Source organism: Pocillopora damicornis, chromosome 1 (assembly GCF_964200805.1).
Source record: "Pocillopora damicornis chromosome 1, jaPocDami1.2, whole genome shotgun sequence".
In the NCBI taxonomy this organism is placed as follows: domain Eukaryota; kingdom Metazoa; phylum Cnidaria; class Anthozoa; order Scleractinia; family Pocilloporidae; genus Pocillopora; species Pocillopora damicornis.
Genome location: NC_142670.1, coordinates 12,268,819 through 12,284,969, shown reverse-complemented (window position 1 = coordinate 12,284,969; position 16,151 = coordinate 12,268,819). Strand labels below are relative to the sequence as shown.

At 38.1% G+C, this 16,151-nt stretch overlaps 1 protein-coding gene across 1 annotated transcript in view; it reads right to left on the bottom strand.

Moving 5' to 3' along the window:
• The window catches only part of LOC149052016 (adhesion G protein-coupled receptor L4-like), a 168,593-nt gene that overhangs the window by 31,576 nt on the left and 120,866 nt on the right, over positions 1 to 16,151 (bottom strand). The window contains exons 15-16 of the mRNA XM_089209993.1: positions 16,070 to 16,136; positions 15,278 to 15,366 (exon numbers count right to left, since the gene is read on the bottom strand). Of these exons, the coding sequence (XP_089066119.1) occupies positions 15,278 to 15,366; positions 16,070 to 16,136 (156 nt within the window). The remainder of the gene's footprint in view (positions 1 to 15,277; positions 15,367 to 16,069; positions 16,137 to 16,151) is intronic.

Sequence of the window (16,151 nt, the reverse complement as noted above, 5' to 3'; positions counted from 1 at the left end):
GCCAATGTTGCTATTGGGGTAGGTGGGTTCGACGAGCATTCTGGTTGTCTCTCCTTTTTGTCATGCACACTTGCAGTCCAAACGCACTGTCCATTTTGAGAGATTGTGGCATTGAGATCGTAGTTTCGAGTCGTTGGCCGTTGATCAAATCGCAAGTAAACAAACAGATGTACAGTTGGCTCTTGGGGTTTGACTTCTACCTGTATCAGAGTGTTTTCGTACTTGACAGTTATCTCGTGGAAACGTAAATCGTCATCCGTCGTGAAGTACCATAGCTCCTTGGGCATTGTCCGAGGTTTTGATGGAATAACGATAACAATGTCTTCTGGTAGACTTGACACTTCCAAGAGCTCGCTTTTATTGTCCTTTAAGTCCAGAAATAGAACCTCAGAGTCGACTCGCTCCTTGGTGCTGTCCTAGGTGTAGGGGTTGAATGACATTGATAGCATCTGCAATAAGAATAAATCAAAACTTTTTGTTGACTTTAAGGAATTGAGGATTAAGAGACATGATAATTATCGCTAACTGATCATAATTATGGAAGCCAAACGAGAAAAAGAGTTCAGGATGCCTAACAAAGACTGTACCTTCCAATGCGTTTGGTCTTGGGTTATCAGACTTTCCGAAGTCACCCACGACTAAATCGATTTTGACATGCGCTCGTTTCTTATTTTGATGTAATCCCTTACCTGGGTGTCAACAAAACTTGTTCTGTTCCTTCCTGTGACAGGCCATGGTGGTAAAATGAAGCTGCCACTTCCACCCTTTATCTGCAGCCCTGCAAGTTTATTCGGGCTATGTCGCCCTAATGTCATGTTCAATTGACTCGTGGAGATCGATATCATGTTTTCACCTGGGACTCTTAGGGCTAACAATGCGTCTGCAACTTTCCCCAGCACTTTTAGGGCAGTATTAGCAGACCTCTCACCCTGTAGAATGAAACAAAACATCACGAGCAAACAAGTAAAAATAACAAAAAGAAGCAAAGCTAGACTAACAAAAAGAGCTTAGCAGGGACAATTACAAAAAAAAATTAATTTTTTGAGGCACTTGTAAGGTTTGCGACGACTTATTGTAAGTAGCGATAATGGCAACTTTATCACGTAATTTGACAGCTGCACCAGCTTGACACGCAATGTGTCAGTTAAAAATGAGGGAAGCCGACTTAAATGCAGCTTGAAGTTTTATATGTAACTAGATTTCGTTGTTAGACTACAACAGCCAACAAAATACCTGCTCTTGGAAGCTTAAGATGGAATCTATTGAAGACATCTCTGCGGATATCTTTAGCACACTTCGAAGACACCAAACTAAGTTTTCTGCTGATTGAGTGACTAAAGACATATCAGCAACGTCCTTCAACTGGACGATAGACCTTAGGAAGGTCGTTTGCGAATCGACAGCCGATAACGACAGTTCCTGAAAGTGCGTTATGAACAAACATGGAATTATTTGCTGCTCAGCACAGTACATTTCTATTTCTAGGAGCCCGGGTTTAGAGAGGTATCGTCGCCTTTAAACCATTTTTGTTTAGGTAAAGGAATTCTAAAACGCTTTTTGGCATATTTTCTCATACATTTTTAGCCTGTGCATGATAAAACTAAATCAAGACAACCGACAGCGCTGTAGAACTCTAGCTCATGAAAAAAGCAATCAATAATTTTTATGTCAATTGTGGCAATTTTATATCCCTCTACATGTGTGTCATTCTTTATGATAAACGACCGATCTTATTTTACCTACCAATGACTCAAGAGAGACTTTTTCTAAGACTTGAAGGGCAGAACCAATCACGGAGGAGCTTTGAAGCAGGTCTGCAGTGTTGTTTACCTTCACTGACGTAATAGTTTTGATTACAAAGTCTACAACCTTGAAATGCAATGAAGTTCAATCGCATATATGTTATTGCAAGAACCTTCTAACATACGAATATACGACAGCACAGGTACACAAACATAAACGTCTACACGAATACTGGAATGCACGAGTACACTACTATACGAGTACATGAGTGCACGAATACACGAATAAATTAGTTCACATAAATACTATTTATCACATAAACTGCAGTGTTATACAGGGATTCCCGGCCCTGAGAAAAGCCGTAATAACACACGTGAAAAAATATCGTTTTTTTTAACGTGTGTTGATAAAGCCAATCAGCTGCTGACACGTCACTCGCCTTTGGCGCCACTCGGTCTGGTTGATGAATTAAAGGCGAAGCCTTCACGATTCTCAATTAAAGTTGTTTGTCAGAGCTTTCTCGAATTATGGCGGTTAAAACACTAAAAATCCGTATTGCTGACAGACAGTGAGGATGAAACTTTCTTAGAAGGGGAAGAAAACCAATATACTAAAAGAAAAACCGAAAGCTACATATTCAGTGGCTTTGGTGTTAGCATTTCTCCCGGCTGAGGATGAAAATCGACAACTGCAAGATTTGCCACTAGCCGATTTTGGCCGTTTACCTGAAAGACCTCTTCTGTCGGTAAGGACAAAGTCAATAACTGAGAATTTTGTAAATTGAAAATTACGACCATGGTTGTTTTTTTAATCATGATTCAACGCATTTTTCCATCTTAGGAGCTAGGGCCAACGTAGTCTACGATTATTATTCGGGGAATGTCGATTCATTTATTTTAATTCGTAAATGAAGTCGGCTTTTCTTCTCAGTAAAGAGCTATTGTGTTTGTATGATAAACAAAGTAATTCATGGTTGCTTGTAGATATGGAATTTCTCTTCTCGTGTTCAACTCGACATCTCACTCTTTCGCTGCGCTCACTCGTGAGCTATCGAGTTAAAAGCTCCTAGAAAAATTCCATATCTACGGGAGCATGTATTATTCTCTGTGTATTATTTGTAGTCTACTCAGTGCAGTTGGATTATAAAAGTCATTAGTACTACAATACATTAACACACGTATGTGCAAATACTTGGATACGCAGAGATATCATTATGCTACCACACGAATAGTGCGTCCATGAGATATAAAACATTCGTAATTGCATTTACCTTGATTTTCTTCTCCAAATTCATCTTGGTTTCTTGTGCAACAATTTGAAGGACAGAGTTTGCTAATTGTGCCGCTTTTCCCAAGTCTCCTTTTCTGATGACTTCCTGGATCATGGCCTCCAGGCTTGTGATTTCATCTGGTCTTAGACTCTGGGAAGGTTTAACCTACAGAAAGAGCATCGGTCACTATTGGATAAGTTACATGTTTAGAAAAAGTTTGCTTTTTTACCCTCCGATGGCTAGCTGTCAAAAAATGACGAAATTATGTCAACAAAATTTCCCAACTACATCAATATTACAGAACCTACCAACTTAACTTACCTGTACTGTTAGATTAACAGGAGAGGCAGAAATTCCGAAGTTATCAGTCACAACAACGTTGAATCTCATGGTAAAGTTTTCTGCATTGTTCCCAGGCGGTATCCCAAAGGTAACTATGGAGTTGTTGACGCCATGATATAACACAGTGTACATACCGTTCTCTAGTCTATATTGAAACAGGTAGGACAGAGGGGTGCTGTTACTTGTCCAGTTGATACAGCTCAGATTAAAGTGTGATTCCAAGGAGATGCCACTTGACGGAGTGATCGAGCATGTCCCCCTTGTGGGCGGTAACGCGGAGGAAATGTCGTAGGCTGACATTGCCTATAAACCGTCGTTAGTTGTGATAAATAATGCCAAGCGGTACATATTTCCAGCAGCAAGGGAACCTCCATTTATAACAATGTTGCTTGCATTTAGAGGTGTACTTGTAATGAGTTCTAAATTATATTTTCTTTGCCAAACAGTGGACGTAGTTCCCTCATATCGCTGGTAGAGTATCCACTCATATGAAGAAATTTTGAAGCACTGTAATCCCTTGCATTTGGATCGGACACTAAGTCGTACTGAGGGGCTGATTTTAGGCAGACAATTTATGAAACACCTGAAATAAGGAAAGAATGTCGATTACTAAATGAGAATGTAGATCAATGTAGCGTAACTACGGCCTTGCTTGTTGAGAACAACGGTGGTCATAATAACTGCAACAGAGAAAGAAAGGCAAAATACAGCAGCAATTCGGGCATACAAGACAAGACATCACAAACAAACAACAACAGCAACAACTTCAACTGAAGCAGAAGGAACAATGAGAAAATAGGAAAATAAATAGGGATATCAGTAGCAACAAAAAGAACAAGCAACAGCCACAATGATAGCATCGACAACACGCCAGCTTTCTTACCTTTGATATATTTTAGGGGGATCTCCATTCGAGAAATGGATGACTTGATAAGCGCTAGCATTGCGATAGTCTTTGGTCACAACCAGTCTAGCTACGTAGATATCACTGTGAGAAATAGCCTCTGTATTCAAGTAAACTCGCACGCCAGATGTTCTTCTATTATATTGAAAAGCTGACTCGTTTACCGCAATAAAGAAGTCTCTCTTCCTTCCCTGCACAGAGGAGTAATTCCTAGTAATCTCACCATAATGCCATGTGAAGTTCATTCCCGATTGGTCACCATGTGCAGCCTCAGGGTCATATGAGAGTGAGCCATCCAATGTGATGTTTTCTTTGAGTCCTCGAATCACCTCAGCTCCGCCAGAAATGACTGCAACAAGGTCCTGCGTCTTACCTAAAAGGCGTTGTAACAAAAAGCAAAAGTTTGTTACTTTTTAAACTTAGCTTACTGTTAACCAGAATGGTTCTGCTTTGTCATCAGTGTGCCTCGACAAAGATAAAGTAGCCATTGCAAGACACATTCAGATTGCTTTTCCAAATTTCCAACGCAACTTTTTTCTTTAGATTGGCATATAATAGTAAACAGAACAGAGTTCCTAAGATTTCTGTCACGGAATCATTGTAAAATTACCTCAAGAAATACCCCTTACTCAAAATACTAAAGAGTTTCTCTTGTATACCCGTTTATGTTCGGTTATGAAACTAGCCACAATAGCGTTTTTCAGAAACACGAATTAGACTACTGGATACTGTCTTTCCCACACTTTTAAGACAAAGACCTCGCTACAGAAAGGGGTGGCGTAAAAGCTGAAAAGATGCCAAGTGAAATCGGAAAAAGCCTAACTTTCGGAAAATAAGCAACCTTAAGTTGTTGATGATGATAATGAAGTCGGTGTTGGTAAAACTGTCATTGTCGTCGATATTGTCCATGTTGGTGATCCTGTGTAGGTTGGTGATGCTGTGTATGTTGGTGATGCTGTGTATATTGGTGATGCTATCCATGTCGGTGATGCTGTCCATGTTGGTGATGCTGTGTAGGTTGGTGATGCTGTCCATGTTGGTGGTGATACTGTTAATGATTCTTCTTATGACGAAAGGATGAAAAAAAAAAGAAATATTAACATTTATCTAATTAGTTTGAAAAGCCTCCTCTCTTCTTTGAAGACAATACCATACACGTCTTTAATATGAATATGAGACAATTTAAATAAAGGTTAATAGCGACTAATTAGTATTATAAAGGAATGGTGCACATATTGTTCGAAGTAAAAGAAATAAAAATACAAGGTCAACAAGGCTTAGTTAATTCCATGACTAACTTTCACCAAAGAAGGCTGAGAGCCAAAGAAAGAGGGCTAACTACGAACTCTCAGCTCGTAAGAACATACAGGTAGATAGGCAACCGCTAAAAGGAAAGTGCTCGGCGAACAGTGTGAAAAAAACAGTGAATAGCCGAATGAAGGAATGAATTTTCGACCTTAAAGAGCTTATTTATACACTTGCAAATAAAAGCGATGGAAAATATGTCAGTATGTTCTCTGACTCTTAAAAAGCTAGCTGTAACAATACCGGAAGCAGAAAAAAGCATGAGACGCAAAGAGCGTCGACGCACTTTAAAATTTAGCCTTTTAGCTAAAGATGGGAGATAAAAGAAAAATTCCGAAAAAAATTCTCAAACTGTCAACTCTCTGAAAGTCAATCAGCGTGCTATCAAAATGTCTTAAACTCATCCCAACACCCGTGACAAACGAATGTAAAATTAGGCAACAACTCTCGCGAGATTATGAAAAATTTGGGAGACGCGTACGCGTCTACATCTTTCACGGACAAAACAAAGAAACGCACCCATTTTGTGTTAAATCAAACTAGATGCTATCGGTTCAGCCCTCTATTGTCCTTGAGAGCTACTTAGAAAGTGTCAAAGCACAACTTGAAGAGGTTACTGTAACTAAGCCAAAACATAACTTTTCACGCAATGAGGTCACAGCTCTACAAGAGTTGAAAAACAACTCTGCTTTAAACCTAAAAAAAGCAGACATATCTTAACAACAGTCATCACAAATAAGACAAAAAGATAGAGGAGGTCAAAATTGCAAAGCGACAGCAGAGTGGTAGAATTCACTACAAACCTTTCAGAGCACCATTAGTAAAAAGCACGCGGAAAAGGTTTAATGAGATCATTAACCAAATCGGGGCAAAAACATTGATGACATGACTAAGAAATGGCTTCTCAAACTCCCAATCCGCTTAGAATACCAATATTCTATACGCTCACGAAAATACACAACACTATACCGGTCGATAGACCTATGATCTCAGGTTGTGACGGCCTTACTGAGAGAACATTAGCCTTTTAGGAGACACTACTCCAGCTTATCGCACAACTGTTTCCATCCTACTATTAAATTCACAGCTGAAATATCAGAGAACTAAATTACTTTCCTCGATACAACAGTGTTTAAAGGGGAACGTTTCGCAAAACATTCCATCTTGGACATTAAAACCGATTGATGTGTGCTATGCCAGAGGACACTATTGGAATACATTACAAATACCATGACCATCCCCACTGTTAACACCACTGTGAGAGGAAAAGATTAACAAGTAATGGCTTTTGTCAATTCATTCATTTTGTAGCTTTACTTTTCTAAGAACATGTTATTTGTTGTACTTTGTTTAGGCGTAGAGTGGTATTTTGCTCGCAGCAATCAGACTGCCGCATTAGGGTATGTATTTCGCAGCGGTCAGATTGCCGTTTTCTTTGCATGCATTTCACACCAATCCGACTGCCACATTAGGGTATATATCCCGCACCAATCACATCATAACATTTGGATATCTTGCCCCAATCACAGCGTTTTGGTATTGTTTTCTTGTAAATGATGTTATGGAATCAGAGGGCCGTGCGCAAAGAATTACATTAACCTGGAATTTTGAACTCATTTGGTAAATGAAATGGTTCGTGGCCTTCGCAAGAGCCTTGTCGATGTAGGTTGAGATTTATCGGAATATGAAAGGTTCGCATTTAACTTGTTGTATCATTTTTAAGTTTAAAAGCATTTTATCCGCTCCTTTTCATACAACGGCCACTGAAAAAGCTTACTTCCGTTGCGTACTATGAAAACAACGTTCGAAGTCCAATCAAAATATACCCAATCATTGCACTGGATGAACATTTGGTAATTGCTTGGATTGTATTCCACCAATAAAATTCCATTTGGCCTCATTAGATTCACTCCATGTTTACACTTCACGTGTCATTTCATTCTAAACACCCTGCATTTTATCAGATATTCGAACCGCATTATCCAACACTACCGAAGAAAATTCACATGAGACCAATGGCTGCTAAAAGTGAATTTTCCACTCAAGAACAATTTGTTTCAGAAGACGATAATTGGCATGGTTCTCAACCGATATGAGTCACAAGCTCTTCACAAAAAGAAAACCCACTTCACATCATCATGTGTTATCATCTAACAAAGCAATTGGACTGAGAATTCTTTGCAACTGGTATTCACCATCAGTTTCATTACCGTTGTTATTCGTAAAAGTGATAGTAAAAGAACCATCTGTAACTTTCCCCTGTTCACAAGGTTGAAGGTAGACATGTATATCGTGAAAACGTTCATTGAGATTGTTTCAAACATATTTTAATTTACGCAAAGGTAAGTGTAACCTTGATTCTGACTGTCTGAGGGTTTTTATAACTTCTCTCGTGAGTACCACAAACGTTGGCAAATAATTGTTTATTGCCCTTAAGCGCTTCTAGTGCCTTCGAGTTTACTCAAAATAACAATACAAAAAAGGAAAACAACAGCAACATATCAACTCACCCTTAGGGATCTCACAAATATAAGCGTGCTTTTTTTTCCAACTGTCATTGTTATAAGTTCCAAACACGCCCCGTTCGCCATTACGGAACCTCTTGTACATGAAAGCCGGGTATTGTTCACCACTTGGCTCCCCTTGTCCCCACTTGGAAATAGTCAGCGGTCTTCCACTCACCCAGGTCCAATTCCTGGCCCTTTTTTTTTAAACCAATTCTCCATTTATTTTCATAGTTCGTAGTGTTTCGCCTTTGAATTTCGTCATTAATCAAATTCCATTCTTCTTGGGTTTCAATGGAAACTAGGTCCCCGCCTAGACTTGAGCAAGTGTCTCTGCTCCAGTACCAGGACTCTCCATCCACCGAAATTATGTACCAAGAGTTTTTAAAAGTTATCTTTGGGCATTCTACATGATGATGAAGATGAAAACAAAGATAACAATTATCCTTATGATGATAAACGAAGTGATAATTATAATAGCATTGATAACATAAAAAGATTATAATCACAATCACAACAAAGGAAAAAAATTAATGAGACAGAAAATGGGACTCATTCCCCAATTAATTCCTCTTTTCCTTTTTTTACATCATATGTATTTGCTTTATCAGTGTCAATCAGTACTATACATCTTTTTTCACTAAGGCGTCTGCCACCCTGGCCTGCTTTTGTGGATTAGTTAACTTCACATCAGCTAAGATTATGATTATAAGGTTATTTGTGAATTCATGTAATTTTGGTAGTCGAGTTTTTGAATATTACTTAGTTCCTCGTTGAGCTGACACCTCCCCCACTCCGCCCCATATTCTTTCTCCTCCATCTAATCAGACTTAAAAAACGTAAAATTAAAGGTGAATGTAGGTTCCCATAAATGTGCAACTGGAGATACGCATTTAACCGTATACAGTTGTTACGGGCAAAGAGCAAAACTTTAAAGTGCACGCGACAATCTCAAAAGATTATCTGGGTAACGATAATCAATAGGGACATAAAAATTAAAGATAAATTAATGAGGGTTAGCTCATGCAGTTTAGAATTTAAAGTCAGTCTTGCAATTAAATTAGGTTGTTCAAACCCGTGATGCCTCCTCCTTAAAGTAACATTTCCTAGATTTCCCTAAATTCCTGAGGTCAAGTCTAATCATGACCTAAAGGCTACCAGCAATACCTCTCAGGTTATCGCTTACACTTCCGACACACTTTTCTCCGATAGCCTTTCTCAAAAGAACTGCATTTATCATTTGTTTTCCTCAGAGGGCATGGTAACGAATCCTGGAATCTTATTAGTACTTAATGCGGTCCGGGTTTTCCTATCTTTGCCCACGGGCACGGTATCCCTTGAGCGAGCCGCCGGTTACATCTCTTGCTTTGTTGCCAGGAAAAGAAAAATGTTATTCACCAGCCTAGGTCGGTCCGTATTGGGAAAAAACTGTGCAATTTATCTGAACTACCGGTGCTCAAGACCTTGAGCACAGTGTTACCCAATACAGACCTTCCAGCCGGTGAATAATATATTTATCACTGACTTGTACAAGAAACACACACCCGGACACACAAAAATAAAAGTACTTCGATGTGTTATGTTCAAAACAATAAGCATACACGGAAAATTTCGTGGGCAGTGTGTTCAACTACTTATGCGCGCCTAAAAGTTCATTCATCGCTCACACGTACAAGTTAGGTTGGCTGAGTATGTTCTGTGAACAATGTTTTTTTACTTTTAAGAAGCAAGAGCACTTTTCATGACACACGTGCAAGACTGCTAATGTTTCAGCACATTATATACTTTATGGTTGGAATGCGATCTTACCTCCGGGCATCTCGCAAATGTAGGCATCTTCTTTATCGTTCCGAGAGATACCATTAAAGAGGCCTCTGTTCAAGGATATTTCCGCCCTTTCGTCGTTCCAATTTGGCTCAGAATCTCGCCATTTCGAGATATTCAGCTGTTCTCCACTCTTCCATATCCAAACCCCGTCTTTCCTCTCCAAACCAATGAGCCACGCATTAGTAGCCGAAGTATTCCAACTACCACGCTTCTGAATCTCATGATTGATAAACTGCCATTCTTCCTCAGTCTCGATGGAGACTAAATAACCTCCCAAGATGGAGCAGACTTCATTATAAGGAAGCCTGTAAATTTTGCTTTTTGAAAATATGTAAGAGGAGTTTTTGAAACAGGTTGGTTGGCACTCTATAAGAAGAAAATAAATGAATAAATAAATAAACAAAAAATGTATACTCATGATAACGACAGTGAAAGCGAAAATGATAAAGACGAGAAAGTATTTTTTATATTGTTGATTTTAATAACAGACGATGGGCATTAAACCCTCTACATCACTGAAGCAAATATTAGAATCAGGCTAGGTTTTAAAAGTGGATCTTGGGGAGATCAGGGTAATAGCACCGTTATTATTTGATTTTTTGTTTTGCTTTCCAACTCACGTTTTGAATCGCTATCCAATGTAATCTAACAGGAAGTCTATAACTAATTAATATGATAATTTGGCAGGTATTATCTTTTTTCCCGTCCATTTAAAGGAACATAAATATTAAATCGAAATGAAGCTGCCTCACCTGTCTCTGGCAATTTCATCAACAAACGAAGGATGACTGTAGAAGAGGAAATGGACAAATAAATTGATTGTTATCTAAAGAGTAACATTTGAAACAATGAAAAAGTTTATTAGATTTCGAGTAAGACGAGTACTTCTACATTTTATTTGCTACATGCCCTTTAACATCTATTCATGAATTTAATTACCTTCCTAGGGAGCTGACGGAGAAATTATAAAGAAAATGCAGCATCTCCGCAATTCACCAACTAGCTGAACAAAACTTTTCACATGTGGAAACATTTTTAAGGATACGATAAACCCTTTAGGAATGTCGTTCGGAAAATTTTTTTAACGGGCTATTCGGAGCGCAACCGAACTATAAATGAATGAAAAGATGTAAACTTATTAAGTGCTATCCAGAGAAAACAATTTTTCGTTTGAGCTCGCGTTTTAAGTGAATGAATCGGGTATCAAATCTGACCGCTCAAATAAAACTTCTTTGTGAGGATTTTTCCATATTCTTGGGAGTTACAAAACTATGGATCAGCAGGAAGCGGAACCTGCGGAACCTTCGGAACCGCCAGAGCCCGAATATTTTTTTTAAAAGAAGAGGAATGTGTTGAGTGTGAAGTTTGCTTTCGGGCATAAAGAAGAATAATTTAGAAGAAAAATATGTTTTAATTAACCATGACATCCACTTTGGCAAGCAGTCAGCAGTCATCTACTCTGAGTGTTAACAATTTGAAAGCTTTAAAAATTTGGGTACTGCGATATCTGAATAACGCCTCATCCGAACGCTCTAAGGAAACCTACGTTGCACTTCATGGAATCTAAAAGGCTTCAGTAATCCAGTTTAGAAGAGATTCACTTCTGATTAAGAACTGAAAGTTTAGCGCGGACTTCTTTAAATCTATTTTGTTTTGGTTTAATTAACAGCGCCAAATATCCGCCACCTGACATTTCTTCTCTGTTTGGTTTGGTAAATTGGTGAACACAGGACGTTCCAAAATGGATATAAATGTGTCACTAATGGAAAGTCAAGATATAATTAAAATGGTACTAACTTAGCGCACAACTTATACGAATGTGTCATTACGGGTGATTATTTTTCATTTAATTTGCATTGTATGGAAAGAGAAAATATTGAGAAACTAATAATAACGATAATGATGATAATTAGCTTTAATAATTAGACAGCAACTAGAGAGGACATGTTAAGAGTCTGGCATGTTTCATTATTAGAGTTCCGTAAGTTTAAACATCGGAATAAATATTTTACAAATGGAGAGTCAATTTCGATTGGTTTCATAGCTACTGCAGAACAAACAGGAATAACTAGGGTCGTACTCACCCAGCATACAACATATTACCGGGTTTTTGAACATTTTGCCAGATTCACTTATATTTGATTCACACCGCTTCAGAGTTGCGGATTTGCGGCATCCTCGTAAAAAGCCTTTCGTGCGAGTTAGATTTTAATGCAAATCATGATCTCTGAACACATGTTCATGGCGTTAGTCTCCATTTTTTTTCTGTCATAGACGGACCAATGGACAAAAAGGAACTTGCACCTGATGTAGAGCATTGCTTTTCTAATAAAATTGGGAAACTTCACGGTATTAAAATACTTTTTGTAGTTTAAGTGTTGTAGAAGAAGCAACTAAAAAATATTTGATGGTAAGAACGGTAATTTATTTACGAGCCCTGTTAGATGAAAGTTGTCCTAAACAAAATTCTGTTTTATCAACGAGCAGCTTAAGCTAGTATGCCATCTGTTCGTTATGCATAAATGGAAATTATTGTTATTAATTCATCTCGCTTATGACATGCTAATTACTTCGTATGCCTTTAAAACAACGGTGGCTAACGGCCAAAGTTTAGTGTTCAGCCTAAAAAACAATTCTCCCCTAGAAAAGCGTCATGCAGACTATCACTTTTGTGTCCAAATGTTTGAATTCCAACAATTTAGAACGAGCGGCGAGTCAAAAGCTCTTAGTGCGAGACGTTCTTGGGTCGTAGTGATGTGCTCTGTGGGCGAGACATTCTACTCTCCCAGTGTTTCTCCACGCTCATGGAATAATTGATTATTTATTCTGGAATATTCGCTCGTCTTAGCTGGGATATATTAGGTCAATCGAAGCTTGAAGCGTTTTGACCTATCGCATTTGAGCAGTGTAGAGAGAAAAGTGCTTGTATATTTCAGAATAATTCTTATTTTAACTTCTTCCGTCTTAATCGCATGCTTCGTCATCCATGTTTATTTATAAATGGGTATGACGTAAACTAGACTATTATAAACTGTTAGGCACATCTTCATAATCGACTCCTTCTCTCGCTTATTGAAATTCCTCTGCAATGCTAACTTTCACTGTAGTGATATTTGAAAACAAGGCCCATCGAAATATTCTGCATTTTTATCGCTAAGCTTTTCCCTTTAAATTGCATACTCTGAGTGAAAGTTCTTTAATCGTTGTTTTAATGATGTGCCGAATAGTTTATAATCTCTTGGTTTATGCCATTTCCGCTAACGTTGCCCCAATTTAATTCCAAATTAATCGATGTATTTTCGATTTAAAACGATACTCCTTATTTTAGGAATGCGAAAAAAATGGGTAAGTGTAACTGATCCAAAAAAAGATCCAGTCATAAGGGTTTTTTTTTCTGTTCTTTCTAAATAAGTTGTTTACTTATTCAAACATTTACGTATTGATCTATTTATTCATTAAGCAACAACTTTGAATGTCAGCGATAGCTAGACCATTAGTATTATTTGTTACGGTACAATTTAACAGACAAAAACAGCATCATTTATCAACAGACCTGATTAATTTATTAAACAAGTTGTAATCTTCTTGCCAAGGAGCGATTCTTAAAGAAGTAGAATAATTATCCTTAAAAAAACTGATTGAAGCCCACCGCAAACTACTTCTTTGCTCACCACTGACACAATCTCGAAGTTGTCTTCAAAGTAACTCGAGATTAACAATCTTCCACGGTTGCTCTCTCTCGGTATAGCTTTCTGAAAAGTCCGTCCCTCCCGTCAACAAATACTACTGTTGCACGACTGTGTTCTAATTTAAAAAGTATTCTCGAAAATTCCGGATGCTTACAACACAACTATACTGGTAATATAAACTGAAATAAGTAATAATTATCCTTAAATAAACTGATTGAAGCCCACCACAAATTATTTTTTAGCTCACCACTGACACAATCTCATGGTTGTCTCCAAAGTTCCTCGAAATTAACGATCTTCCACAGTAGCTCTCTCTCGGTACAGTTTTCGGAAAAGTCGAACCCTCCCGACAACAGCAAGTTCTATTGCTGCGCTGAGTACTTATGTACAAATTTTTCCACAAAATTCCGCAAGCTTATAACGCAACTATATTGGTGGTGTTACATCATAACTACGTAACCTGGTAAAATTCTCCAGAAGTTCCTTAGTATGAATGTGGGCATGAATAGGCATTCTCGATTTCTGCGGTCTTATTCGAAGGACAGTCATAAAGATACTAAGCCATTAGAAATTTAAATCTATAGATTGGTTTATTTCGATGAATATTGCCTTCAAATATACGATCGCCTAGAAAATAAACCTATATTCATGAAGAAGATAGGTTACGATCACAACTAGTTGAGTGCTTAAACAATAATGAAGAGAATAAGTTTTTTTTGCCTGGAGATCATGACTCAGACCGATCGCAACCGACTAAGAGCTGCTAAGTAAGTAATTATTCTAAGTAATCGACTGTTATTTACGGCTGGCGGGATCCAGTTATTTAAGTTAAGTGCGACTTCCATTTAAATTCAGCTGAAGACTGCAATTCAACTGCCCATACATTCCCAACCTCACTTGGATTGACGTGTGACCTCTTCCTTGTGGAGTTGTTCTTTATGGAAGATGGAAAAACGATGTTCATCTTTCTTTCAAATCGCTCTCTGATCTGCAGATAGACGAGCAACAAGGAATATGGTTCTTAGCACTCGGATATTTATTGAAACACCAACACTTGATGAGATGCAGTTGGTGTAGAATCGGTCTAATGTTTTTTCTTACCTGAGTGTTTCGCAAACCGTGTAAAGCGAAAATCAGGAAACCCTGCAGCATAAACATGATTTCAAGACCATTACCTTTCACAATATACAAATAAATTGTTCAAATATTTATCAGGATTTCCAAGAAGGAGAGAAAATTACATATCTCATAAATGGAGAAGCATCTGTCTTCTCCTGCATAGTTGACAGCTTTTTTTTCCTCAGAATTCTAATCAATATAACTAACCATTGTAATGGTGTGTCACTTGGTTAGAAAGTAAAATAATAATAGAGATTGCATGACTTTAGAGAGTTACCATCGAACACTGACCTGAGTAGAGTTAAGTGTGGTGAAGATGTAGGCGAAAGCTTTATGTACAGGCGAAAGTAGACCAAATAGCCACGTGACACCCAGCAGGGGCATTATCACCACGCATGCTTTGATGCCAAGTCTAGAAGTTGAAAAAAAAATTCCTTTAGTTTCCTTTGACAATTAATTATCATCGTTAGATATTGTGATGCCTTACTCATTAAGGAATGGGAAAGTTAGGCGAATATGCCTCAAAAGCAATCTCTTCTACTAGTTTGTTTTAGTTTTATGTTGGGAATCTTACCGTATTTGCTGAAAATGGTTGTCTTCCGCTGTTGGCTGCACCAAATTGGTCACCTCCTTTATGACTCGTACGAGTATCAAGATGTTAAGCTAAAAAGTACGATAGAGATAAATTAGATACTTAGATATGGTAGTTGAATCACCAAAGTAAGAGAGAATCCTTCTCGCAAAAGACGTTACCAGTTCGGTAACAAGGGTCGGGTATAGCGTCCTGTACAGGGAATAGAACTTCCAACCGGGGGACCTAGATTATGAGCTTTGATCTTCTACCAAAGAGCTAAAGAAATCGCGAACAAAAGTGTCCACACTGAATGAATTACGCTGGGTGAAGCCTCGCAATAAATTATATAAATTCAACATCTCCGTCTCTTTCTACTCATTTCCCCTTTTGCAATATTGCTTTATGAGTTATTTTTGCGCTAGAATCATATCTTGATATATCAATGTGAAACAGTGACAAACATTAACGAGGAAGTGGGATAGGTTTTTCCTTTCCATACTATGTAGTAAAAGTTGGAGAATATATGAGGCTATCTTATGCCTGTGAAGACATTGTCTCAACAGGTTTTCCTCGTTATTGAAGGCCATCACTAGGTTAAATTGACCAGCATCCCCGAAAACAGCACTACGTACAAAGTTTATTGTGGGTAAATAGGAAAAAGAAAGTGGTAAATATTGTGCGGGGACGCATGGCAAATACTTAATTCCTATTTTTAAGAGAAGAGAAAAAATCTTTGGCGGTAATTAGAGCAGGTATATCAGTCACAATCAACAACACTAATCATAAACTCACAATTTCAATGAAAGCCAGAAAGGCGACAAATATCCAGATCAGGTTGTTAGTCGAGGAAAGCCAGCAACTAAACTCAGAGAAG